Source organism: the organism of the source record quoted next, unplaced genomic scaffold, assembly GCF_019419815.1.
Source record: "Pyrus x bretschneideri cultivar Hongxiangsu unplaced genomic scaffold, Pyrus_bretschneideri_v1 Contig73, whole genome shotgun sequence".
Classification (NCBI taxonomy): Eukaryota; Viridiplantae; Streptophyta; class Magnoliopsida; order Rosales; family Rosaceae; genus Pyrus; species Pyrus x bretschneideri.
In genome coordinates this window covers 1,521,363-1,548,657 of record NW_025999813.1, presented here as the reverse complement: position 1 = coordinate 1,548,657, position 27,295 = coordinate 1,521,363, and the positions used below count along the sequence as shown (strand labels likewise).

At 36.3% G+C, this 27,295-nt stretch overlaps 1 protein-coding gene across 1 annotated transcript; it reads right to left on the bottom strand.

Annotated features, from left to right (window-relative positions):
- Window positions 1-12,183: 12,183 nt before the first annotated feature.
- LOC125472762 (cell number regulator 7-like) lies at window positions 12,184-14,089 on the bottom strand. Its single transcript, XM_048574588.1, has 4 exons — window positions 13,744-14,089; window positions 12,708-12,779; window positions 12,378-12,587; window positions 12,184-12,239 (listed from the first exon to the last, which is right to left on the bottom strand). The coding sequence occupies exons 1-4, from the start codon at window positions 13,823-13,825 to the stop codon at window positions 12,184-12,186; spliced, it is 420 nt and encodes a 139-aa protein (XP_048430545.1). The 5' UTR covers window positions 13,826-14,089.
- Window positions 14,090-27,295: the final 13,206 nt, after the last annotated feature.

Here is a 27,295-nt window from a genome sequence, read left to right as displayed (position 1 = left end):
CAAGAGGATTTTTTTTGTCAAAAAATGTTGTATTTGATGAGAAGGGTACTTGGAGTTAGAATGCAGAAAATTGTGATGAGCTATCATTCCCTGTTAATTTGAATCAACCTGAGATTGATCATGACATTTAGCTAGAAGGTAGCAAGTATGTAACACATGAATTCACTGATTCTTAAACTGAGAGTGGTGAGTCCAGTACTGCTAAAGCCACACTAGTTAAAGAGAGATCATTGAGTGAAATTTATGCTAGATGCAATGTAAGCATGATTGAACTAGAGCATTTCACTGATGTAGCTTGGAAGAAAGCAATGGATGTTGAAATTGAGATGATAGAGATAAAAAAGACCTGGGAATTGGTTGACAGACCATCAGGCAAACCTATTGTTGGAGTAAAATGGATCTATAAGACCAAACTAAACTTGGATGAGACAATTTAAAAACACAAGACAAAACTTGTTGCCTAAGGGTATACACAGAAGCCTGGGGTTGATTTCAATGAAACTTTTGCTCATGTTGCAAGATTGGATACCATCAGGACTCTCATAGCCTTAGCAGCTCAAAAGAAGTAAAAGTTGTTCCAACTAGATGTAAAATCAGCTTTTCTTAATGGTATGTTACAATAAGAGGTATTCATTGATCAACCAGAGGGTTATATTGTGCAAGGTGCAGAAGATAAGGTCTATAAACTCAAGAAAGATTTGTATGGATTAAAGCAAGCTCCAAGGGCTTAGTATGAAGAAATTGATACTCATATGCACAACTGTGGATTCACTAGAAGTCCAAGTGAAGTAACCTTGCATATCAAATCAAGGGGGAGAGTGAAAACATTATTGTCTCTATCTATGTAGATGACATTATCTACACAGGTAATAACATTGAGTTATTGGAAGAATTCAAGTGTGACATGATGAAAAAATATGAAATGATAGACTTGAGATTGCTATATCATTTCCTTCAAATGGGAATTCTTCATTCTGAATCTGGAATCTTCATTAATCAAAGGAAATATGCAGTTAGCCTACTGCAAAATTTTGGGTTGAAGGACTGCAAGCCTGTTAGTACTCTATTGGTGGTGAGTGATAAACTTAAGAAAGATGATGAGAGTGAGAAAACAGATGAGAATGTATATAGGCAATTGGTTGGAAGTCTTTTGTATTTGTCTGTAACCAGACCAGATATCATGCATTGACCAACAAAGAAGCATTTGGGAGCAATAAAAGAGTTCTCAGATATATACAAGGCACATTAGACTATGAGATTGAGTATGAGAAAGGCAAAGAATAAATTCTCATGGGCTATTATGACAGTGATTAGAGTAAGGATGAAACTGATATGAAAAACACAAATGGATACGCTTTCTCTTTTGGAAGTGGGGTTTTCTCTTAGGCCTCAATTAAACAACATAGTGCTACTTTGTCAACAGCTGAAGCTGAGTACATGTGCGCAAATGAAGCAACCACTCAAGTTGTGTGGTTGAGGTTTGCGCTTCAAGATTTTGGTGAAGAACAAACTAAAGCTACTCCTCTTTACTGTGATAATACATCTGCCATTGTTATGACAAGAAATGTTGTGTTTCATCAAAGAACAAAGCACATTGGAAGAATATATCATTACATTTGAGAAGCATTGCAGTCAAACATCATAAAGGTAATCTATTGCAAGTCTGAAGATCAGCTTGCAGAGATTTTCACCAAGGCCCTACCAAAAGATCGATTCTGCACCCTCAGAGAAAAGCTAGAAGTTAAACCAACTACCTGCTTAGAAGGGAATGCTGGTGGATAAGTCAAGCTGGATCATAGATACATTGCAACTTAAGCATGGAAGGAAGAAATGAAGTTTGAAAGGTTTTAAGTGTTAGAATGGATGAAGTTTAAATAATGTAATGAACATACATGATTATATCATCTTTAGGGTGTATATTTTTCCACGTGTCTAGTTTGTTAGAAGTTAAATGAAAACATGTGTTAAGCATGTGATCATAGTCACGTTGCAAGTGTATGTGTGAATTTGGGTATGCAATGGCTATAAATCCCACCATGGAAGCCGACTTTGGTGGATCGAATCCAACGTAGGTTCAAGAAGCAACGTACTCTTTCTTCCTCAAAAGTTCATCTCTGATATTCAATCTTTGAATCCATTTCAATTACTTGTTGAATTGATTACAAATACATAGAGAAATTTAGCTCAAAAGTAGCTCAAACACTAACAGGTTTTCCCCTTGTCGCCGAAGTCCGGGAGGAAATGTCATGTAAATTTCTTCAAGAAGTTCGCCATGAAAGAATGCATTGTTGATGTCAAGTTGATTAAGAAGCCAATTACGAGTAGCGGCAATGACAATAATGTAGCGCACAGTGATCATTTTCGATGTGGGTAAGAATGTATTCTGGTAATAAATGCCTTCGGCTTAAGTGAAGCCTTTGGCGACAAGTCGAGCTTTGTAACGCTTAATGGAATTGTCTGAACGGATGCTTAATTTTATAAGCCCACTTACAATCAATTGGATGTTTGCCTGATGGAAGGGAAGTAAGGGTCCATGTATGATTGAATTAGAGAACCTCAAGTTCTGCATTCATTGCTTGTTGCTAGTGAACATGTGATTTTGTTTCTGCAAAAGAGGTTGGTTCGATATCCTTACTAATATTGGCAATAAATGATAAATGCATGGGTGAGTATCGATGGTAAGAAACAAATTCACAAAGAGGATAATGAGTATCTGGTGAAAAGCTAGGCGACAGTAAAGGCGAATGATCTGGGGGTAGAGTCACGGAAGGTTGTTTTTGGCGAAGAGGAGGAGCATGTGGTGGTGTTGTGGACTCAGATGGAGGAGCAGAATTGATAACAATGGGTATTATAGGTGAAGAAGGAAAATCGCCTGAAGGTAGAGGGATGACTTTGGTTGGTGAATGAGAAGATTCTAAAGTAGAAGAAGGTAAGGCTAAAGAACCATGTGTTGGAATGGTTAAGGGAGAGAGAGGCGTGTCAGACATGGATGGATGAGGAGAAACAATATATGCCAACAAGATCCTCTCCTGATCTTTTTGGTAAGGATTATGGGGATCTGTAAATCGTGCCTATTCATCGTACATCGTGCGGTTAGTTTCGTTAAGTACAATTTGTATTTAATTTTAAATAAAAATATTTAAAATAATTTTTAACCGCACGATGTACGATGAACGTATATGATTCACAAATTCCCGGGATCCTCACAAAGAAGATCCAGCGAGGATCTGGATTCCAATATGTGGAAGAATAGGGTCTGATACTGTTGGGACCACAAGGGGAAAAAAAAGGACGATTGTAGTTGGGCCTGGAGCATGGGTTTGGGTGGCCACAGGCTGGTCAGGATTGGTGGTCTAAAATGGAAAAATTTCTTCAAAGAAAACAACATCACGGTTAGTAAAAAGTTTTTCGGTGTCCAAATCGTATAGACGATAAACTTTCTGCCTAGTGGGATAACTGAGAAAGATAATTTTGGAGGTGTGGGGTGAAAATTTAGAAGTAGGGTGAACAAAAGTGGCATATGCAAGACACCCAAAAGCACACATATGGGTGTAAGGGGAGGTTTGTGGTATAATTTCTCAAAGGGTGCTTTCTTGGCAAGGATTTGAGTGGAAAGTCAATTAATAATGTTGGCAACGGTGAGGACACCCTCTCCTCAAATTCGAAGAGGAAGGTTGGCTTGAAAAAGTAATGCCCTGGTGGTTTTAAGAAGATTCCTATGTTTGCGTTCAACAATCCCATTTTGTTGGGGTGTGTAAACGCATGAATGTTAGTAAATAACCCCATTATCTTGGAAAAAAGCTTGAAAAAGTAATGCCCTGGCAGTTTCAAGGAGATGCCCATGTTTGCGTTCGAGAACCCTGTTTTGTTGGGGGTGAGTAAACGCATGAATGTTAGTAAATAATCCCATTCTCTTAGGAAAAAATAAGACAAAGAATAAAAATCACCCTCGTTATCCACTCAGATTTGTTGTATTTTGGAATTGAATTGTGTTTGGACCAAGGCAAAAAAAAAAAAGACTTAGAGCATCTCCAAAAGATACATCAATTCAAAACATTAAATTTCAATTTGATGGATGACTTGGCAATTTGACAAAATTTATTGCTTCATTTATGTTTTTTTTGAACAAAAATAATAAAAGTTGGTTGTTATTGGTTTAAAAATAATAAAATAATACTTAAATGTGCTAGCATTTAACGTGAGGTTAGTGGAATGCCTTTGGAAATAGTAAAAATCATATTTGAAGGCAGCTTCAAAATTGACATCTCTTTGTCTATGTCAGCTTAGCCTTCTTTTCCATGTCAGCTTTGACATCTCGGTTGGAGAAAATGGTATGTTATTTGTTATTGTTATATGTCTATGTGGCGTTTTTGACATCTCCTTTGGAGATGGTCTTACGAAATCCTTGTGTTTCCGATTTATGGCGCATGGGAAACACCCATGTATATCGGAAAAAGTCATCGACAATAATTAAAAAATAATGTGCTCCAAAGAGGGAAGTGGTTTTGTGAGGTCCCCAGATGTCGTAGTGTATAAGAGAGAAGGGCCTAGAAGTAGAAATGGAACTTGTACCAAATGGAACTCATGTTTGCTTGGCTAAAGGGCAAATATAGCATATTTTAGTATGAGAATAAGGAAATTTTAATGAAGTTTTGGATAGAAATTCCAAAGTGTTGGAAGAAATGTGACCTAAATGCCTATGCCACAAATCAGAAGAAATAATGACAAGATTACAAGAGGGTTTATTGTTGGAGAAGGATTGTTGAGTAGCCAACGCCACAAGGTAGTAAAGTCCCCCACGTTGTTTTCCCAAACCAATCGTCTTCTTCGTAGCCAAGTCCTGTAAAATACACCAATATGGAAAAAAATGTCACCGAGCAACTCAAACCCTTCGTAATTTTGCTAACCGACATAAGATCAATTTTGAAACTAGGTACACCCAAAACATCTCTCAATTTTATGTATGAATTTGAAGACAAATTGCCAATAGAAGTGATAGGAGCCTTTCTCCACTAGGTAAGACAAACGGTGGCAGTGAAGTTTTAGTGGTGGAGTCGAGCAAGTGTGGGGAAGACGTGATGTGGTCCGTTGCTCACTTGCTCCACTATCGATTAACCATTGATGAGAGTGCCCTGGAAATCTAGACAGAATTGGTTCACTGCTTGTGGTATAAGCTTGAGGAACGGTTGATGACGGCTTGGTCGCTTTATTATTCATGATGGAAAACATTTGTTAAAACTGGGTCTTTAAAGCGATTTACACTAGGTTGCATAATCTTCTCCATTGGAAACAAGGATGTGAATAAAAAATGGATTAGAGGTTTTTGGTTTTGCCTCCATCCGAGCTTTGGTCATTACCCATGGCTAGGATTGATGACATGAAACAAGAAAAATGAAAGGTAGAAAAAGCTCGCTGTATAGGCACGAGAAAATATGACGGAAGCGTGGCGGAGCTAAGGGAAGCCCTGCTCTGATACCATGTAAAATCTAATCAAATGACTAACAAAGAGATTTTGCCAGAATGAATGTATTGATATTAATCTACTAACTTTATACAAAGAGTTCCCTATAAACAAGCAGCTGATCCTGCAATACGACTATACAAGAAAGGAAGGAAGTATATACATATTAATTACTGATTACACGCCTATTGTAGTCCCTTTATGATATGGATTTTGATTGCTTTCAAACAATAATCCCAGCTTTATAATTTCTTTTGATGACATGTCGATTAACTTCAAACATGTATGGATTTCCCAGCTTCTAAGTTTCTGTAATTATGAATTGGATTTGAGTGTGCTACATATGCGACCATATCGACAAATGCTAGGGAGATTAAATTTGCAAACTAAATGATGTGTCACCAACAGGAAACGAGCACGCTTATTAACGTTTAAGTAATAATCTAATCATCAACTTCCATATCATTTAGTTTACAAAATTTAATTTACAAATTTAGCCTCCCTAGCACTAGTCATTAGATAATGTTTGGGAGGTTGGTTTTATGTTGTCAAGCTAGATGCCATTTGCCTGATTGTATATTTGAAATTGGATTATCACAACTTAGAAGTTCCAACTCACACACAAAATAATAATTAAGGGGCCGTTCAATAACCATTAGGTTTTTAGTTTTCAATTTTTGTTTCACTTTTTCTAAAATTGAAAATTGAAATCTTATTATGTGATTACTTTTAGTTAAAAAAATAAAAAAAAATAAAAAAAAACTCAAAACTGCTTTTTTGAGTTTTCAAAATTTGGCCTTAAGCTTTCACCTTTTAGTTTTTATTTTTCTTTATAACTGAAAGTAGTTATTATTTTTGTTTTTCGAAAAAGTGTACACTGAAAACAATAATCCAAAAACAAAATGATTATTACCCGACAACACATTCTTCCTGAGGAGGGAATATGGTTGTGGTTGTTTACTTGTTTCCTTCGTGGTCAAAAGGGTTGGGGGTTTTAAAGTTATCAGTGTTTTTTTTTTTCCCTCTCAATTTGAATACTTGCCCGACGAATGTGAATTCTTAGGGAAAAATATAAAGAATTCGTTAGGCAAACCCCACAATTCATCGAGCAATGTTAAAAATTTTCCCCCATTTTTTTTTTTCCTAGAAAAATCGAATCTCCCTCCAAATTTTGGGTTTGCTCAACGAACTCACCAAAATCTTATCGAGCAAAATGTTTTTCCCACAATTTTTTTTTTCACCGAAAAGTTATCAGTTTGCAGTTTTTTAAGAACGCTTTACTCAACGCAATGGTTCGTTTGGGCAAAGATTTAAGTTTTCCCTGAGCAAACATTTTCGTCGGGCCACTTTGGACAAAGCCGACTTGCCAGACGAATGATTGGTTGGCGGTGTTGTAGAGAAAGGTGTACTTGCCTGATTGAGTCTAGGATTCATTGGTTAAAACGTCTAACGACGAGTTTTGCCAACGACCTTTGCTCGACGGACGTCCGTCTCTCGTAAATATTAAGAGACGAATTGCTTCTTTAGAGGATGAACCCCAAGAGCTTTTTTCATAGTGCCGGGGGATAGATCTGGCATTCATGTTGTGTTTTCTGTGTTCGTGTCGTTTTCATGACATATCCGATATCTTAACAGGTTTTGTCGTGTAACACCTGTTAAAGTAAACATGTAATATGACCCGACCTGTAATCAATTTGTTAATATTATCAAGTAATATGATCCGACTCATTTTCTGTTAAAGAAAATATATTTTAAATCAATAAATAATGAAAATGAAAAACATAATTTGAACAAAAAAAATGGAAAACATAATACTAAATTAGTATATGCATACCACATTGTCACATAATTATTACTTCAAAACATTAAAAAAAAAACATTTGTCTTTCAAGTATTACATACCCCAAAATAAGAGCCTAATGAAAAAACATTAATATATTACTACAAAATATCAAATGTTCAAAGATATGCAAAATAAAGAGAGTGGTGTTTCAAGATTGAGGATGCAGTCACGAGCATTTATATATGCTTTCACATTTTTCAAACTTGTATATTAATGATTATGAATTTTATTTATTTTGAACCCCTTAAAAATACTAGTCATGAGGGTTTGTATGGTTCTAAAAATTCAAACGGCGATGTACCCATCGTCAAAGCGTAGAGATGTGATCACGAGCGTTTGCCTATATTTTCATATTTTTTTTGCACTTGTAAATTAATTATTGCAATTTTTTAATGTGTTTGGTAGTTTAAAATTACTTGATATTTTAATTTTTAATGTGTTTTATATTTTTTTAATCTCACTCTTTCCCTATGGTATACTATTAAAATAAATAAATAAATAAAACTTAAACTTTTTAAATTTATATCGAATAATCACACAATGATACATATTTGATGTGCAATATATACATATACATTATAGCTATTGTATTTTGTAATAAGTTTTTGGGTAAAGTACAAAAAACTACCTTAACTATTGGTGTCACGACACTTTCATACCTCATCTTTTAAAATTGACAATGTCATACCTCATCTTACGAATTTGTGTCAATGTTATACCTTCTGTTAGCTTAGCCGTTTATTTCTCAGTTAAATGCTGATGTGTCTTGATCTGGGACCCATTTTTTATTAAAAATTAAAAAAAATCATTTAATATTTTTTAAATATTAAAATAATAAAGAAAAGTTATTAAAAAAAAAAAAAACAACATCACAACATCAATTCGTCCCCTTCCCCTCTTCTCTCTCTTCTCCTCATCTTCATCTTTTTCCCCTTTTTGCAACTGCAACCCAGAAAAAAAAAGAAGAGGAAAAAAAAAAAAACCAATTTGTTTTCCCTGCTCCCCACCCCCTCTTCTCCCCGCACCCACTCTCCGCACCCACCCTCTGCACCCAACCTCGCACCCATTACTTGCAATCCAAAAAAAAAAATAAAGCCAAATCCATTGAGGTGGAATCGGGAAACCCAGATCTTGTTTTTCTTTTGCAGGGTGGGTGGGTATGTTGGGGGGGGGGGGAGGGAGGATGAGTTTCCCATTTTTTTTTCCTTCTTCTTCTTCTTCTTCTTCTTCCGAGGGGGGGGGGGGTGGGGGACAGACGAACTGGTTTTTTTTTCCTTCTCTCTTCTTCTTCTTCTTGTTTTTCTTTTGCAGGATGGGTGGGTATGTTTGGGGGGTGGGGGAGGGAGGACAAGTTTCCCATTTTTTTTTACTTCTCTCTTCTTCTTCTTCTTCTTGTTTTTCTTTTTGCAGGATGGGTGGGTATGTTTTGGTGGGGGGTGGGGGAGGGAGGACGAGTTTCCACTTTTTTTCCTTCCTTCTTCTTCTTCTTCTTTTCTTCTTCTTCTTCTCTTCTTCTTCTTCCTTCCTCTCTCTTCTTCCTCTTCTCTCCTCTTCTTCCTATTCTTCTTCTTCTTCTTCTTCTTCTTCCTTCGGGTTGGGTTGGGGTTGTTTTTTTTTTTTTTTCCCCTTCTTCTACCTCCTCTTTCTTCTTTCTTCTTTTGTTCTTTTTCTTCTTTCTTCTTTCTTCTTCTTCTCTCTTCATTTTCTCTTTTCTTCTGGTTTTTCTTCTTCTTTCTTCTTTCTCTTTCTTCTTCAGGTTGGGTTGGGGGTTTTTTTTTTTTTTTTTTTTTCCTTCTTCTACCTCCTCTCTTTCTTTCTGGGTTGCAGGAGGTTGGGTTTGTGGTGGGGGGACGATGGGTTGGGTTTGGGTTTTTTTTTTTTTTTTTTTTCCTCCTCTCTTCTTCTTTCGTCTCCTCTTCTTTCTGGGGTTGCAGGAAGATGGGGAAGAGAGAGAGGAGGGAGGGACAAAAGGGAGGTTATTTTTTATTTTTTTTATGTACTTTGTTTAATTATTTTAATATTTAAATAATATTAAATGAATTTTTTTTGTTTTTAATAATATTTTAATACTTTTTTAACAAAAACTGGGTCCCGGATCAAGCCACGTCAGCATTTAAATGAGAAATAAACGGCCAAGCTAACAGGGTATAACATTGACACAAATTCTAAAGATGAGGTATGACATTGTCAATTTTAAAAGATAAGGTATGAAAGTGTCGTGACACCAATAGTTGAGGTAGTTTTTTGTACTTTACCCTAAGTGTTTTTAGTAGTTTAAAAAATTAAAACCATCATAATAACATTTTTATTAATGTGTCGAAATGATTACCTGTGTGTCATCCTCGTGTAAACCTGTTAAGGAACCGTTATTAACGGGTTCTTATCGTGTGACTTAATAACGACTCGATTAGTTATCGTGTCAACCCAGAACCCATTGCTTTCGTGTCGTTTACGTATTGTGTTAACGAGTTGTGTAAGAAATTGTCAAGTCTACTGGGGGCCACCTTTGGCCTTAACGTGGTCCACCCTTTCTTGGATGTAGGGGTGATTAGGCATGGGATCCCAAACTGAAAATAGGATCTTGATCCCAAACCAAAAATTTTCGGGATGAGAATTTGAAGACCAATCCCAAACCAAAATTTCGGTATTCCCAAAATATTTTCGGTATTTCGGGATGATTAGGTATTCCCAAATTTTATACAAATTGAAATAGCAATTAGTCATACCAAGTTAAATTAACATGTAACAAAAATAAAATAGGGTAAATTACATAGAACTACCAAAACTATTGATCATGAACAGTTTCATACCTCGTCTTTAAAAAGTTTAAATGTCATACCTCATCTAAGAATTTGTTACAATTTCATATCTTCCGTCAGTTGTCTATCAATTCCTCTGTTAAACGTTGACGTGTCACACTTTCTATTAAAAAAACTAATAAAATATTATTAAAAACTAAAAAAAAACATTTAATATTTTTTAAATATTAAAATAATTTAAAAAAACCCACCCATGTTCGTTTCCCCCCCTCCCCCTCCACCCCCTTCTCCCCTCACCCCCTGCAACCTAGAAAGAAAGAAGAAAAAGAAGAAGAAGAAGGAAAAAAAAAACCCATCTTCATCTTCCCCGACCCCGCCTTCCCTGCAGCCCACCCCTTTCTTTCCCCTCCCGTCTTCCCCTTCCCTCCTCCTCCACACCCACCCTCTTACTTCCTTTACACACCCCACTCCTTAAATCCACACCCTTTCCCTCCATTTTCTCCGTGCCCAATTTCTCCACCTGCGGAATCGGCGGAAGATGAGATCTGGGTTGCAGGGAAAGGGGGATCGGGGAAGATGAAGATGGTTTTTTTTTGTTTTTTGTTTTTTGTTTTTTTTTTATTTAATTTTTGGGTTGCAGGTAGTGGGTGTGGAGGAGGAGGGAAGGGGAAGACGGGAGGATGAAGAAATGGGTGGGTCGCAGGGTAGGGGGTCGAGGAAGATGAAGATGGTTGTTCTTTTTTTTTTTTTGTTTTTTGTTTTTTTTTCCCTTCTTTCTTTTTGGGTTGCAGGGGGTGGGGGGAGAAGGGGGTTGGGCATAGGGAAGACGAACATGGGGTGGATTTTTCTTCTTCTTCTTCTTCTTTCTTTCTGGGTTGCAGGGGGTGGGGGGAGGAGGGGGTTGGGCCCCCCGGGGGGGGGGGGGGGGGAAGACGAACATGGGTTAGGTTTTTTTTTTTTTCTTCTTCTTCTTCTTCTTTCTTTCTTTTTGGGTTGTAGGGGATAGGGGGAGAAGGGGGTTGGGCCGTTGGGGGGGGGGGGGGCTGGGGTAGGGGTTTTTTATTTATTTATTTATTTTTAATTTTAATAACTTTTCTTTAATTAATTATTATTTTAATAATTAAAAAATATTAAATGATTTTTTGTTTTAGTTTTTAATAATATTTTTTTAGTTTTTTAATAGAAAGTGTGCCACGTCACAAGCCATGTCAGCATTTAATAAAGGAATTGACAGACAACTGACGGAAGGTATGACATTGCAACAAATTCGAAGATATGGTACGACATTGAAACTTTTTAAAGACGAGGTATGAAACTGTTAATAACCCAATAGTTGAGGTAGTTCTGTGTAATTTACCCAATAAAATAAGTAACAAACCCAAAAGCAAAAAAAAATAAGTTAGAAATCTAACATGTTCAAAAACTAACAATACAATTTTTTGATATTGTGTTCGAGAAATAGACACCTTTGTGGGAGGTTTGTATTGCCAAATGTGACAATAAAGGGTTACGGTTACTACTTGTAGACCAAACCAATTATATTGCTACTAGCAGTTAGCAACAATTCAAATGTGTGTGTGTGTGTGTGTGTGTATCTATATATACAATATTTATTTTCGGTTTGGTATGGGATTACCAAAAGATTGAGTAGACAATACCGAATCCCTTACCGAAATTTCGGGATCGGTTTGGTATTTCATCCCGAAAATTTCAGGAATTTTAGTTTGGGATCGGGATTTTTTTTGGTTTGGTTCGGGATTTTCGAGAATTTTTTCCAACCCTACTTGGATGTGTGTTAAATATATCAATAATGTCTCAAAATTGTATTGTTTAATATTATTTGAACAAGTCATTTAGTATAGTAAGATTTTTCTTTTCACTTGTAACTAAGAAATCTTAAGATCAAATAGTGAGTCTATCAAATTCATAATCAATTTATTCTCCCACTCCTTTATTATAAATATATTCATCACATTTTATTTGAACAGGAAAACGCGTTACACCCAAATATTATATTATTTTAATACATGACATACTTAGATTAAGAGTGCACACAATTTGTCAACATGCATGACTCATGGACACAAACCATTGGACCATCCTCTGCCAAGCGTTGGAGATCATTTGAACATGGAAGGAGGCACCTGTGGAGCAACGGTTGGTGGCCCAACCCAACCTGCATTATACAAACAAACACAAATACTATTGTTATGTTTAATAGTTGATAAATTTAAGGTAAAATATATAACTACGTGCTTGGCGATGATATATATATATATATATATATATATTCGTCTAGTATTATATATAGAACCTGCGGCGGGATGGAATCCTCTATATTTGAGCTCAGCATGTTCTTGGCAAAGAGCACATGATTCGCAGCAGAAATGAACACAACAATCACAACAAGGCTCCTCAGGCAAACCATATTTTTGGCGTAATTTCTCTCTGTATATGCACGAGTAGAACCAATGGCACTGAATCGTCCACAACAACCCGTAGACTATGGCTTGGTTTACGCAAGCTAAAATCATAAAATACAACCCACAATCATGAATTAGTAACATAACATTGATGTAATCAATTTCCAATCATTGTTGTATACATGAATTTAGGTTTTTTTTTTGGCTCTTGTGACACTTACAGCTTTGTCCTTCGTCCACAGTTTCAGCAATTTGGCCGAAGGTGATGCATGGGAGAAAACATGCTATGCAACCTACATCACACGATCCATTAGTAACAACAATTGGGTTGGCTTTGTATACATATAAAATGAAGGGAAAATTGCACAAACACCATCTTGATTATTATTGGTGTGCTCAAATATAATCCAAATAAAAAATCTTGTCAATTTACCACCTCAACTCATGTTTTAGTATGAATATACTCCCTTCATTAATTTTCATTAAAAATTGAGTAAATGAGTCATCTACAATATAAGTGAGTTCTCTTTTTAGGGTATGTTAGTCACTTAAGACCTCTAGCTAGATGACTTAAGAGTAAAATTCAGTTGAATAAAGCTTGTGAGACATCAAGAATTCATACCCGATGTTGTCTATGATTCTATGGGTCTTGGATTGGTGCAAATATACAAGAAAAAGTGCTATTTCTGCAACACAGGATGGGCCTTCGTATAACTTTTAACGAAGATTGACAATACATCTGCACTAAAATTGGACATGGGTGGTGGGAACCAGATACCTTTCGGATCCAAAGGAATTGAGCTCAAGGATCAAATGATTCGGGTCCTTGAAATTTGATCAAACGGTTACAGTTATTATAATTTTTAGATGATCCCGCTGTTTGTAGCCGTTGGATCAAATTTCAATGATCCAGATCATTTGATAAGTAGGCTTAGTTCCTTTGGATCCGGAGGGATCCGGTTCCTGGGTGGTGAACTTGCAAAATTTTTCCGCAAAACTGAAAGATCGAAACATTATAAATAAGCAATATATTTGGTGGCACATAATGAAGTTGCCAAAGCACTATCAGGGACTCGGTGTCATATACTGAAAAAGTACGATTATTAGTGACTAAAAGTTTTAGCTACCTCATCCTATTTCACTCGCGTCGATGACTATTTTGTACTGTTTTCTCGTAGGGCGAGCAAACAGTTGAATCTTATTAAATACAATGAACAAAAATTAATTTGTGCCATACAAAGAGAGTATATGTCTTACATGTAACAACATCTTCTCCGCAGCTACAAAGGCCACCGGACCACCTGGACTGCTGAGGTTGGTGGCCATAATCAACATTCATTTCCAAAAGTAATGCAGAAAGCTTAAGATCTCGTTTAATCAAGTTTGAGAGAATTTAGTTTAGTGATTTTGATTACAAGGTTCCTAACATTTGGAATTTATACTCTCAGATATCTGGCTCCAGGTCGATTTAGAAAGATACATTTGTCTCTGGGAAGTCCGGCTACGAATTGATTAATTGTATGTATGCTTTCTTCTACCGGTATAGCAGGCCATATATTATTAATCAAGGTAGTTGAAGTCTACTTTTTGTTTTTTGTTTCTGTTTTTGTTTTATGTCCGTTGTTAAATTGTTAGAGCAACACGGATTGGCTTGTTGCTTACGGTAGTGACAAGGTGTTGGATCCATTGTTGATTGCGTGAATCACTATGGACAAGTTCCCCGAATATTTAAGAATTTGTCCTATAAGTTTATCTTCTGCATCATATTTATTAGGGCTGGGGAAAATTCCCAAAAAAACCTGAACCCAAAATCGAAATATCCAATACCGAACTATACCAAAAACCGAAAAATCAAAATAAAAAAATAACCGAAAGTTTCGGTATGATATTGGGTTTCCATTAAGCATTTGTTCAATAATCTCAAACCGAACTGAAAGAATTAATATTAGCCGTTGGATTTTGTTGAGATTGGATCTCAATCGTTTAAACTCAATTCTCTATCTACCTCACCTCAGTATCTCACTTCCTCTCTCTCGATTCCGACGCCTTCTCTTTCTCGACCTCTCTTTACTTTCTTCTCTGGCTGTCAAAACGCCAGCCACACCAGATCACAGTGATCACTAACCACACCATACCTTGACCCTAGACCTCTTTCCCCCTCTTCGCTCGAACCAAATAACCACCACCGCGTCGTCAGCTCTCTCTCTCTCTCTCTCTCTCGACACCCATCTGGGTATGCTCTTCTCCATGAGAGGATAAACTGTCAGGATATCCAAATGTGGATGGGTTCGGTTGCTCCAGTGTAACTAGCTGCACGACAATCTATGTCGACTTTCTTATAATTAGCCTCAATAGTCTCTTCCTGGATCCCTAAACTAAACTTTGGTAACTAAATGATTTTGGTATGCGGCCTAATCCGCATGAATCCAAGCTTCTTTACATGGAGAAGCATAAGTGCAACACATTCCCTAAACTGCGGCCCACGAATGCCCACACAATTGCACATGCATGTTTGCTGTAACAAGTTAGCGATTTTCGCGTTCATACAGAACTCTACTGTTGACCAAATTCGTGTACCGCCGTGAAGAGTGGTGATGCATGAATCTGTTTACCTGCAAAATAGTAAACAATCGTAAGTAGCCAAAGATTGGAGGGTGTGTGCCAAGCAAAGGCTCTCTGGTGGTCAAGTTAATAAGCAATATTATGAGACTCAACCTGTAGATAAGAGAATAAGTGTGCGATAATTGCGTCACCATAGATGAACCCTAGAAGGGTATATTTATATCAGTCATGAAAAAGAACTTTTATGATAGAGAATTCGTATTGAACCGGAAGAATCCCAGATGATATCTAGGAAATAAATATTGCATCCACTTAGGAGTGTGATTATTTGATGCGCACGCCAAACCTTATATTGTAAGGACTCCAATAATATAGGAAACCTACTAATTCCTTGATGGGTTAGGTTTTTGTATCATGCAGAACAAGTATGGTCAATCTCAGGGAAGTTGTCGGACTTCACCTAGTGCACCAAAATTGGATGATGGTGGCATCGCTACTCCGTGTATTTAGCTCCGTTGAGAAGCTGTTAAGTCCATGACTAGACTTCCAAGGTGTTCATATTCTGATCAGTCTTCCTCCGGCCCTAGAAATCATGTTCCCATAATTACCCTTAACTATGTATCTGAAAAGGACTTGTGACATATGGCATCTTGGCTTTGTAACCCGCTCATTTTTTACATTTTGGATTCGGACATGCTGGCTTGAAGTTCGCGGTGCGTAGGTAGTAATGACGAGGGATGTCATGTTGTTTGTGCACATTTAACAAGGGGCGGCTCTTTGCATCATCAAGTGGCTTCAACCCATGAATCTCTAGGCGAGGCTTTTCGAATTCGACAATGAGATTTTCCAGTAGCTCCTCTTTAAATACCTCAGGCTTGGCTCTATTTCTCAAAGTCCTTCATTCTGAGTTCCAAGCATCAACATGGATCTCTTGTTTCTTTTATGCCTTAGCCTCCAAACCCAATATCCACTTTAAGCCTTCGATGATTAGGATATGTTACCAAGGATTTTCCACATCCTTATTCACTCTTGTCAAGAAAGATCAAGTAAAATATGGATGAGCCACAACCTTTCAATAGCTAAATTCGCTTCCTTTAACGGGACCCTCAGTCTCCATACTTTGCTCCACAACCAAAAATGATGTCTTCCTCATAGTCTTCGCATATGGGTTCAATTTTGTGGAGAGTATTACGATCCTTGAGAGTGTTCTTCTTCATTAGAGCCGTCTTAGTGTTTTATTAAAGTAGCATTCTTTTTTATCGACCTAAAGGTAGATTAAACCTTATTAAAGTTGATAATCTTGTCCAAATCAACCCTTTTATCATCCTTAGCAAACTTTTTGTGGTAAGAGTGAGGGCATGTCTCCCCCAAAGAATTGTACTCTTTTTGCCTTATATATGCGTTCTTCAACAAAGTTGAGGTTGTACTTCAAGATTCAGTGTGAACCTGACAATATCTTAGCACCTAGAAAATAAATAACATCATTAAGTGGGTAATTATTCTATTTCTTTAATTTTGAGGTCAGTGACGGATCCAAGAAATATTATTTGGGGGTCAAGGGTAAAAATGCATAAACATTTCTTTGACTAATAAATAGCCCTACAAATTAAATCATAATTCCATCATTTATAATTCATGAAATAAATAAAATTAAAAACTGCAATTGTTCATTACAAGCGACAATAGTTCACGATGCGATTTCATATTTGAAAATGCTGATTATAGCTTCATTATCAACACAAGAAAAATTGAAAAAGTTTAAAGATCTAAAATTTGGTAAAAATTAGAATATTAAATATTTGGGTTTTATATATGTCTAGACTGGAAGCTTAAGTTCTTTTTATTTTTTTAAGTGGCCATGTCTTATTTTATATATATATATATATATATATATATATATATAATAACTTGTTTTTGCTGCATGCAAAGCTGCGCATCAGCAACAAAAGAGACTTTTTATCAGCAGCAAAGGAGCTGCAAACAATGCCTTGCCCTACCCTACTCAATGTTCTTTATGGTATTTCATCGAGCAGTAGGAGGTCATATCTCAAGGGCAATCTAAGCTTTGAAGGACAACACTTAGATCTTGAATGGAGGTTTGTCAAAACTAGAAGGGTCAGCTGACCCCTCTTGCCTCTTAGTGGATCCGCCCGTCTAAGGTCATGTGTTTGTTCGTCCATTTTTCAATATTTTTTCAATTATTATTTTTTAAATCTCAATATGAGGGTATATATCCAATTAAAAAAAAATTGCATTGACTCAATATAATTTAATACTTTCACAAAAACAATACGTATTGGATTTCACATGCATATTTGAAGATTTAGATGCTAGCTACTTCATATAATCCATTTTTTTTGTCAAGCACAAATCCAGAATGGCCTTGTGGAGTTTCGATAGTCAACCAGAGAGAGGCAATTTGGCATCCACTAACCAATAACCACGCAGGCTTTAATTTCTAGATACAAATCATAATGGATTACGCACCATTTTGTGACACCGTAGTCTACCTAAAACAGTACTACTCAGCCACGCCAAGGATTAAAGTAAACAGAACAAGCTAAAACCGAGAGAGAGAGAGTGAGCCACCACCTAATTGGAATGATTAAAAAAAGAGGAACTTCAATGAAAAGCTCTCGGTATTGTTTACTTTAACGAAAAACCACATGTTTTACATTAAAAAGTCAATCCTGGTACTATTCATTTTACCCTTTAATTTATCCTTATCATTAAAATTTAAAGTTTTTAAACTCTTTTAATTAATTTTCCTTTAAAAAAAAGGAGAGTTCATAAGAGCTAGCATTAGTGGAGGGTGCATTTAGCTATTAGGTTATAAATTAAAGTACATTTCGAATGGAAAGGTCACTTAGAAAGGCCATGGTGTACGTCGTTACCAAATTGAAATTGGTCTCTCCTCTCCTCTTCTCTCGTTGAAAGTGGACACTCAACCAGAACAACTATAGTTTGTTAATTATATGTCAAGCAACCATTTAATATTACAGTTTAGTGATATTCATTTTCATTTGTAAATAAGAGGTCTTAAGTTCGATTCTCCTCAAAGGCGAAGTTGAACCACATTATTACTAGTTATTGTGAGACTAAGCCTACTCCCTCCTTTTAGTGTTGATAATATCGTTTGTTAAAAAAAAAATATTATATGCGAAGCATTTGGTTGTGAAGGTTGCAAGAAGCAACCAATGTATCTTATGGTAAAAATAGGGGTAACATTTTTCATCTAGATTAGGTTAATCTACGCCAAGGAAAATGGCCAGACCTAAGCCTTGGTCCTAAATTCTTCTAATTGTGTACGGACCATTATCCCCATGTAAATTAAATTCCAACAAAGGATTCTTCGTAAGGAAATAAAGGGAGCGTCCAACCTAGTGCCATCTAATACGATCCGTCTATATTTAGTAGTCTCAATTATTATTTAATATAGGTAAACGAATATAGTATTCTCGATAAAAAAATAAAATGCTAATCAAAAGGTTAAACTTTACTCCATTTGACTATTTTTTTAATAATGATCCACAATATTTGAAGGAATGCCTAAAATATGAATAGTACTGGATTAGATTGCAAGGACAATTGCCAAATGGTATCTCTCTGTTCATCTTGAGAATCAGATCTTTCTAATCGAGGAAAGACCTCATTATAATTTATCCAAAAGACTAGGCAGTCTTATACACTCACAAGACCAGGGTGAAGATGGGCTCTCACAAAAAAAAAAAAAAAAAAAAAAAACAGGTTTCGTAAGGTGAAAAAAAAAAGATACTTCTCAAGAACAGTCCTCTAAGATTCTCATTTCACCTTTTTCTGAAACGAAATAACCTGGACACTAATCAAATCCCCTAAGGCAGTTGACCTCACGTGTCATCCGGTTTCCAGGACAGCCCTTAAATCCATATATATATGGCCAATCTTTGGCTTAAATTACTTTGCAGCAAAATGCTAACCTGCATAATGCCTTTATCATAATAAACTTGTGGTTGCTAGCTCGTCATAGTGGGGAAACACAGAGAGGATAAAAATGTATGTTCCGACGTCATCCACACCCAGGAAGTAATAAGTGTTGAGCAAAATGGTTCTGCAGGATTGATCTGGAAACCCCACTAAACCAGCGTCTTTGTCCCTTCTACTGTAGAAAACAACTTCCCAATAGTCTCGGATCCTGATCTAGGGTTCCTCAGTTCCTAGTTGGTAGAGTGAGTCTATATCATGCATATGGAATCTATACATGTACACACACACACACACAAGCATGTTCCAATGGGCCAAAAGAGCCACGTCCAGTCCACGTACACTACTTATTCTTGTGTTCTACATCGGAAGGTGAATAAGAGGATGATTAATTTACGAACCACTAATTAATGATGCTTAATTAAATGCAAAGATCTCTGATACGATCTGTATTGACGTCATTTATACAAAACTTTACTTAATGCAGGTAGATGCCATCCCACTAGCATTGTATATCTTATCACCAGCAAGTAGCAACATTACCCTACAACAACCGGCCATATTTACACCACATATACTTGGAGCCTAGAAGTAACTCATGGATTGACAAAATGTCAAAATGTCAAAGTCATTCAATGATTAAGATTCAATAACAGGGAGTTGCTATAAGCACTTTAAAAACATTATTCTGCATTCCTCAATAGTCGCTAATGAAAAAAGAAGTGCATAATAACTTTTTTAAAGTGTTAATAACAATTTTCTACAAATAATCAGTATATCATGTTGACTGAGGGCGAGTTTCTCTCTCGATCCTCGCAAAATGGGGAGCCTTATAACTTGGAGTCGCCCTTTTTAATCAGTATAACATGTTGACTGGTGAATGAAAAGAATTACAACCTCACCCACGCACGCAATTAGAGGTGGATGCAACAAGCTACAAAATGAGCAATGTACAACCTTCGGGTTGGTGTCTAACCCTAGGATGGTTCTCATAAATTTCTAACTGATTGCATTTCATTTTGGGAACAACATCTCAGGAAAATATTTTCTTATCATGTCGTAACGTAAGATATTAATATTGATAGATTGTAAATATAAATCTTGACCAAGCGCCAATTTTCCGTTTGACGATGTAAAATTTTTCCAACATAAGCGAATCATTTATTTTACCATCAATCTGTCAACTTAAATATGAGAATTCGTCAATCACTAGTCCTGATGACGAGAGACGTATCATTACATCTGCCAATTCCTATCTAACCAAAGATTCCCAAATCCCTACTCAGAACCATGAATCTGGGCATATATGCTGTTAATGCTATGCGCCTTGCAGAGGATAAGTCAGCAATAACTAATGCTTACTAGCTAGCTAGCTAATAATACCGGAGAACATGGAAGATCCAGGTTCCACACATTTAACTGATTTAGGTTCTGTTATAAGTGCCTTCTCGTACCCCAATTATGCTTCACCAATATATTTCTTGACATGGGAATATTCTCAAAATTGATACTTTTGCACTAATTTATATTGTTTTTATCTTTAGGCATTCAATACTTGACTTATGCCAAAAAGAAGTGGAAAATGAGCTTTTTGGGTGTCTATAGTAATTTCAATGGAGTAAGAGACTAATTAACTGTACCATGATGCTGGAAAATAAAAGGGAAATTATTTTAGGGATATGATTTAATTAGTGATTTTATATGATTTAATTAGGTTTGATATGATTTGATTTGGTCTAGGTTTCCTTCCCTTGTTAACAAATGATTGTTTTCATTTATTTCCTAGTATTGCTCCTTTGTAATCTTATAAATACCTCATGATGGAGAATAATAAAGTATTGAAGTTATATTTGAGAATTTTGATATTGCAGAGTTCGATTCTTGGTTGAACTTTGTTGTGAGTGGTTCCCTGTGGGTGCACGAAGCTAATTTTCTTCATGCACCCACTTGCCATGAACTTGAGGGTGAAGATTGTCTACGATTGTTAGAAGAAGATAAATTCTGTTGCCATGAAGAAGAATAAAGAGAAGAAAAGTGCGTGGTTTCAATGCCTTGGAGGAAAGAGATTAGAAGAAAAAGAAAGTCTTGAAAGGTAGGATACGTTTCCTATCATGAAGGCTTTTGGGTTTTGTTTTATCTTTTATTTTTTTTAATTTAGTTTGATTATGAGTTTGAGGAAGAAGAAAAAAATGAAGGATGAAACAAAAGATTGAAGAAAAAGAAAAAGATTTGGTGATTGGGGCTTTTGAAAAAGGCGTTAATTTCAGTTGAGATTTCGAAAAGATTAGCATTTGTTCCAATTGGGCTTTCAAAAAGAGGCGTTAGTTCCATCATATCAAGAGATTTATTTATTGGGCTTTTGAAGAAAGATGTTAGTTCCAATTGGGTTTTCGAAAAGATTAGCATTAGTTCTAGTTGGGCTTTCGAAAAGAGGCATTAGCTCCGAGGATTATGCTTTGTTCATCGAGCTTTCAAAAAGAGGCGTTTGTTCTAGTTGGGCTTTCGAAATGATTGGCGCTAGTTCTAGCTGGGCATTCGAAAAAGAGGCATTAGTTCTGACGAATTGTGATTTCTTGAGCTTTCGAAAAGATTGGCATTAGTTACAGTGTATCAATGAAGATTTCCTTCTTGGCAAACTCATGATTTCACACCATGAGTTTAAAGGAAAGTATTTTAGGGATATGATTTAATTAGTGATTTTATATGATTTAATTAGGTTTGATATGATTTGATTTGGTCTAGGTTTCCTTGTCTTGTTAACAAAGGATTGTTTTGATTTATTTTCTAATATTGCTCCTTTGTAATCTTGTAAGTGCCTCCTTATGGAATAAAGTATTGAAGTTATATTTGAGAGTTGTGAGATTGTAGAGAATTCTAAATTTATCCTAAACCCTTTAATTTCAACTCAAGACATATGCATTACAACAAGAAGATGAAACCGAGTGGTTTTGGAGATCACATGGACATTGGAATACTATTCAATGGATTTTAGGAGAGATATAATTATTTGTTTTTATTATTTTCGTTTATTTTATTTTTATTTAGTAAAGACTTAAAGTGCATTAGGTAGGATTTTAGTGGGGTTTTAATTAGATTTTAGTACGAATGATTTTCTTGCCGTGGGTTTAACTTTTATATAAGGAGATTCATTCTCCTTGTGAAGGATGGAGCCAACAAATTGAACATTGTTATTATTGAGTTTTTCTTCCTTACTAAGTATTGAAATTCTTGGGAAGTTATGGATTAGAAATTCAGCGGATGAATCTTCTAGATCAAGTTACGTAAGGTTGTCGACCCTACGGTTGACCACGTTAATTGAGAGTTGACTTTTGGTTAAATGTCCCAAATTGCTTATAAATAGTGAAATTATATTATTGGAGACCCGATAAAGTTTAGCGGGCTTATTACAATAAATGGGTCATCCTGAGGATGTGTACCTCGGTGTCTGTGCAAGTGGTACCTTACTGTGATATGCATGCTTATTGGGCTTCTAAATGATACAAATGATATGTATTACTACTCGTATGATAAAATGAGCCTAGAACTATGATAGAAGTATTTCGTAGAATTTGTATGTACATATGATTAGATATTCATGGTCTTGTGGAATCAATAGTATGTTTGTTAGCAATTATAATTCATGTTGATTTTGATGCACATTGTGTAGATATGACTGCACCATGTAGCAATGTGGCACATAGGTGGTGCTGCTTGGTTAATCCGCATTAGGGGACCACGTTATGTGATGTGTGTACATGGTCCTGCTTGGTTAATTTGCAGGGACCATACACATTATAGGGGTGACCTTGCTTGGTTATTTCACATTAGGGTGTCATTGTATACCTGGTTACATGGTGCTCATAGGTGGTACTGTTTGGTTAATTCGCACTAAGGGAGTACGCCATTTGATTCATGCTTATGATCCTACTTGGTTAATCCACATTAAGGGACCATCATAAGGGTGATTCTGCTTGGTTAATCTACATTAGGGCCTATTCGATTTCTCTATTCCATAGGTGATCCTACTTGGTTAATCTGCATTAGGGGATCACACTATTGGATACATGCCTATAGTCTTGCTTAGTTAATTTGCATTAGGAGACCTTACACATCATAGAGGTGACTCTGTTTGGTTAATCCACATTAGGACATCACTACCTATTTGATTTCTCTGTTCCATAAGTAGTCTTGCTTGGTTAATCTGCATTAGGGGACCATACAAAACATATGGTGACTTTGTTTGGCTAATTAGCATTATGGGGTCACTGCTTATTCAATTACTTTGTCCCATAGGTGGTCATTCTTGGTTAATCTGCATTAGAGAACTATATGCATCATAGGGGTGGCTGTGCTTAGTTAATATGCATTAGGGGGTCACTACCTATTTGATTTCTGTGTCCCCTAGGTGGTCCTACTTGGTTAATCCGCATTAAGAGACCGCAATATTAAATACATGTTTATGGTCCTGCTTGGGTAATAATTATTAAGGGACTATACGCATTATAGGGGTGACTCTGCTTGGTTTATCCACATCAGGGGTCATTGCCTATTTGATGGGTGGCTATGGTTCTGCCTGGTTAATCTGCATTGAATAACCATATATATTCTAGAGTGGATTTCGTTGAATGGTTCGGATGCCCTGCTTCGCCTCGATTCTGTTAAGTGGTCCAAAATCAAATTCTAATTGGGAATCCGTTGAATGGTCGAGATACCCGTTTCGCATCGATTTTGTTGAGTAGTTTGGTATAGAATTCTAATCGGGATTTCGTTGAGTGGTCCAGATACCCTATTTCGCCTTGATTTTGTTGAGCGATCCAAAATCGTATTGTATTCGAGATTCCATTCAGTTGGTTCAGAGATAGATTCCCAGAAATCTTTATGATTCCTTCGTGTTGCTCTGGCCCTAAGTTTCTACAGGTTATGAATAAAATATTTGAGAACCTTTGTGTTTTGAATTAGAAAGGCCGACGAATGTCTAGGTGACTTATCAGGGATTTCCTGTAAGATTATTCATAAGTTTTTAAATTATGGTTTATGATTGATTTATATTTTTCAAGTATGTCGATAAGTATGGTTAAAGACTATTGCTTTACATCATTGGTTCATAGAAATGTTAAATGTTGTTGAGTGTGGCAGTGCTCCTGGTTATGAACATTCTTTCTCGCGAGGTCGCACGTCCCATTTCCTGTATGAGGAGGTAGACTAGAATGGATGTGAACTAAGTGTGTTGATTGAGACTATGCCACACCTTATGTGGGTGAGTGGGAGATGTAGGATTTATCTTATGGGATAAATAAATATCAAAGGATCACTACTACAAAAAGGGCATATACTGTCGGTGGCAAAACCGACAAGAAACCCCAATTACTGTAGGATTTTTAGTAAAAATCCGACATTAAATCATGCAATGTCGGATAGAGGAATTGACACCAATGCTACCATCACAAAAAGGGTATTGATGTCGCTTATCCCCCTTAATCTGCCACCAAGAAGCAAAGTAATATAAAATAAAAAAGAACAACAACGTCGCTTAAAAGTGACATCGAAGCTTGCGTCGGATACAAGGGAAATTAAGTACCGACGTCAACTAGCATCTAACAAATAAAATACTTAATCTATTGTCGGTCCTAACCAACATTAACCAACATTAACCAACATCTCGATAAATAAATAATTATCATGCATTCCTACACAGATGGTACATGGGATGCAAACTTCACAGATTCAATTTATTCAAGAATTCAACTGGGCTCTTTGGGTGTGGAATTTCTTGTTAAATGTATTCTATTTCATATAAATAAGGAAGTACAAATAACACATATATAGGAGCTAGTAGAGAACCGGTTACAAGATGAAGATAAAAAAAAAACTAACAATTACATATAATACTAATCAGAGCTTCATGCTTGCATATAATTCTAGCAGCTGTCATGATGCTTTCCCGTGCTTACCTTTGTCGAAGACCACATATTCTGTAGCTCCATGTTACCATATATAATAATAGTAGCTTCATGCTGCCATGCTTGCCATCAGATTAGTGCTCCAATACTTTACTACTTCAACATTAGGGCTCTAATCTTTATAGATTAAACTCAGGTTTTATACCTTTAAAAAATTATGGATATGTGAACCTGAGTGCATGAGGAGTTGAAGATTTTTTTCTTGTATTATATATTTCAATCTGTGAACTTGAGTGCATGAATCGGCAAGGGAGGGTGAGAAGTTTACCTCTGAGTGCGTCGACACGAAGATCGATGCTGCTACCATTCTGGTGATGTAGTAAATCCATGGCTACGAGGTCTTATGGGTTGCTGATGGAAGATTAAGGTTTGGTTTGCATAAACAGAGGTTATGGTTTAAGAAAATGTGGAGAAAGGAGTTGCGGTATTAAGGTGTGCTTGGAAGAAAGGAGAGATAAATGAGGGAGGTGAGCTTCTTGAAATAGGGAGACTGACATCCTCTTTTTCATTTAAAAAATTGGGGGAAATATCCCGCCCAAAAGAGAAGAAGATGGAGGGATGGGAAATGGAGAAGTCGAGGAAAAAGAGAGAGAATAGGAATGAGAGAGAGAGAGGGATGAAAGAAGGTTGAGTGAGTGGGTACAGAGAGAGACATTATGGAGACGGAAAAGAGAGGGGGTGAAGAAGAACCAGTTAAAAAAAAGAAAAGAAAGAAAAGTGATTGAAATGAGGCATGTGTGTCAGAGAGAGATAAAGAACCCATGTGAGGGAACCAGCCAAAGAGAAGGAAATTAAAAAATGATGTGATGCATTGATGTGTGTGTAAGAGAGAGAGAGAGTCACGTAGAAGCCAACATTGGGAACCGGCCAAAGTAATGGGAACCAGCCAACATTGGGTTTTAAACTATTAAAAAATAATTGTTAGTGTCGGCTACAACCGACATCAGGTTTTACAATATTTAAAAATTATTATTAGTGTCGCATAGAAGCGACACCATTCTTAATGCGACGCAATTTTCTTTTTAAACGACACCACCATTTACAAAGGTTAAAATTCATGTTGGTTATAAGTGACATTAATAGTTTATGTCAGTTATATGTGACAGTAATTTCGACATCATAAAAAGAGGGTCTCGAAAATATCTTATCTGCCACTATATTATATAAAACCAACACCAGCCACCGACACAATAAGACACTTTATAGTAGTGGATATTCCACCCACATGAGGATATTAACCTCCTAATTATCTATGTGATAATTAGGTGAAAATCAAGAGATATTCATATTAGAATATACTTGGGATTTTCGTGGGCTTTTCAGTCTTTGTACACTCTTCCCAACCACTATATAAGGAGGCTTTGGGGAAGAGAGAAGACACAAGATACACAAGCTTTTCCATAGTTCAAATCTTCTAGTTAGGTCTTTAGAGCTATCACTTTTGGCTCTAGGTCTTAGGAGGTGAAAACCAAAGGGCAACTCAACATACCGTAGCCAACCCGAAGACCTACGAGGTTTTAGGCGTGCGCGGAGGGTTAGAGCAGTTGTTCGTGTTTGTAGAAGCGTGTTGAGATTCAAACTTTTGCATATAAGGTACACACGTCCTTTTGAATTTATTTATAGTCTTCCAACAGTGGTATGAAAGCCACTCACAGGCCTCTCACATGAAAGCATGAGATATATATATGAATATTCCATGAATGCTTGTCTTTAAATTTTTCATTTTTGCCATGCTTATTTTTTCTGGGTTTTAACACTTGGATTATGTTCTTTACATTTATATGAGACTATGTTTAAAATTTGGTAAAGAAAAACCAAGTGGTTAGAGAGATAATTGAAACCCTAGTTTTGTAATAGCATGAAAAATGAATTTTTTCAAGGTTTTTTCGATCCTTTTTTCATGAGGTTAGAGTTGTTTTTGGATTTATCCAAGTAAGATTTAATTGTAGATGGTAATCTGATCTTTCTAACGACATAAAATACACATAAAACGGATGCATATTCACTAAGTTATGGCCTCTATAAACAGCCCTTGTGAGAGTGAAAAATCTAGAAATTCCAGATTTTTTGGAAGAAGATGATGAACAGTGGTTCATTTCTTCCACTCTTGGCCTAAGCAAGTACGAGTACATTGCTAGGCTTTCATGGATGTTAGCTACACCGTTGGATTCATCTCACAGTGTTCAATCTAACAAAGGTCAAAAGTGTTGGAAGTATGCCCACAAAGCCACTCATTTGATGTAATAGCTTTTTGGAATACTTATTGTGTTAAACTTTTATATGTTTAATAGAGGGCAAAGCTTATTGTTAATCACTATTTATAGTAT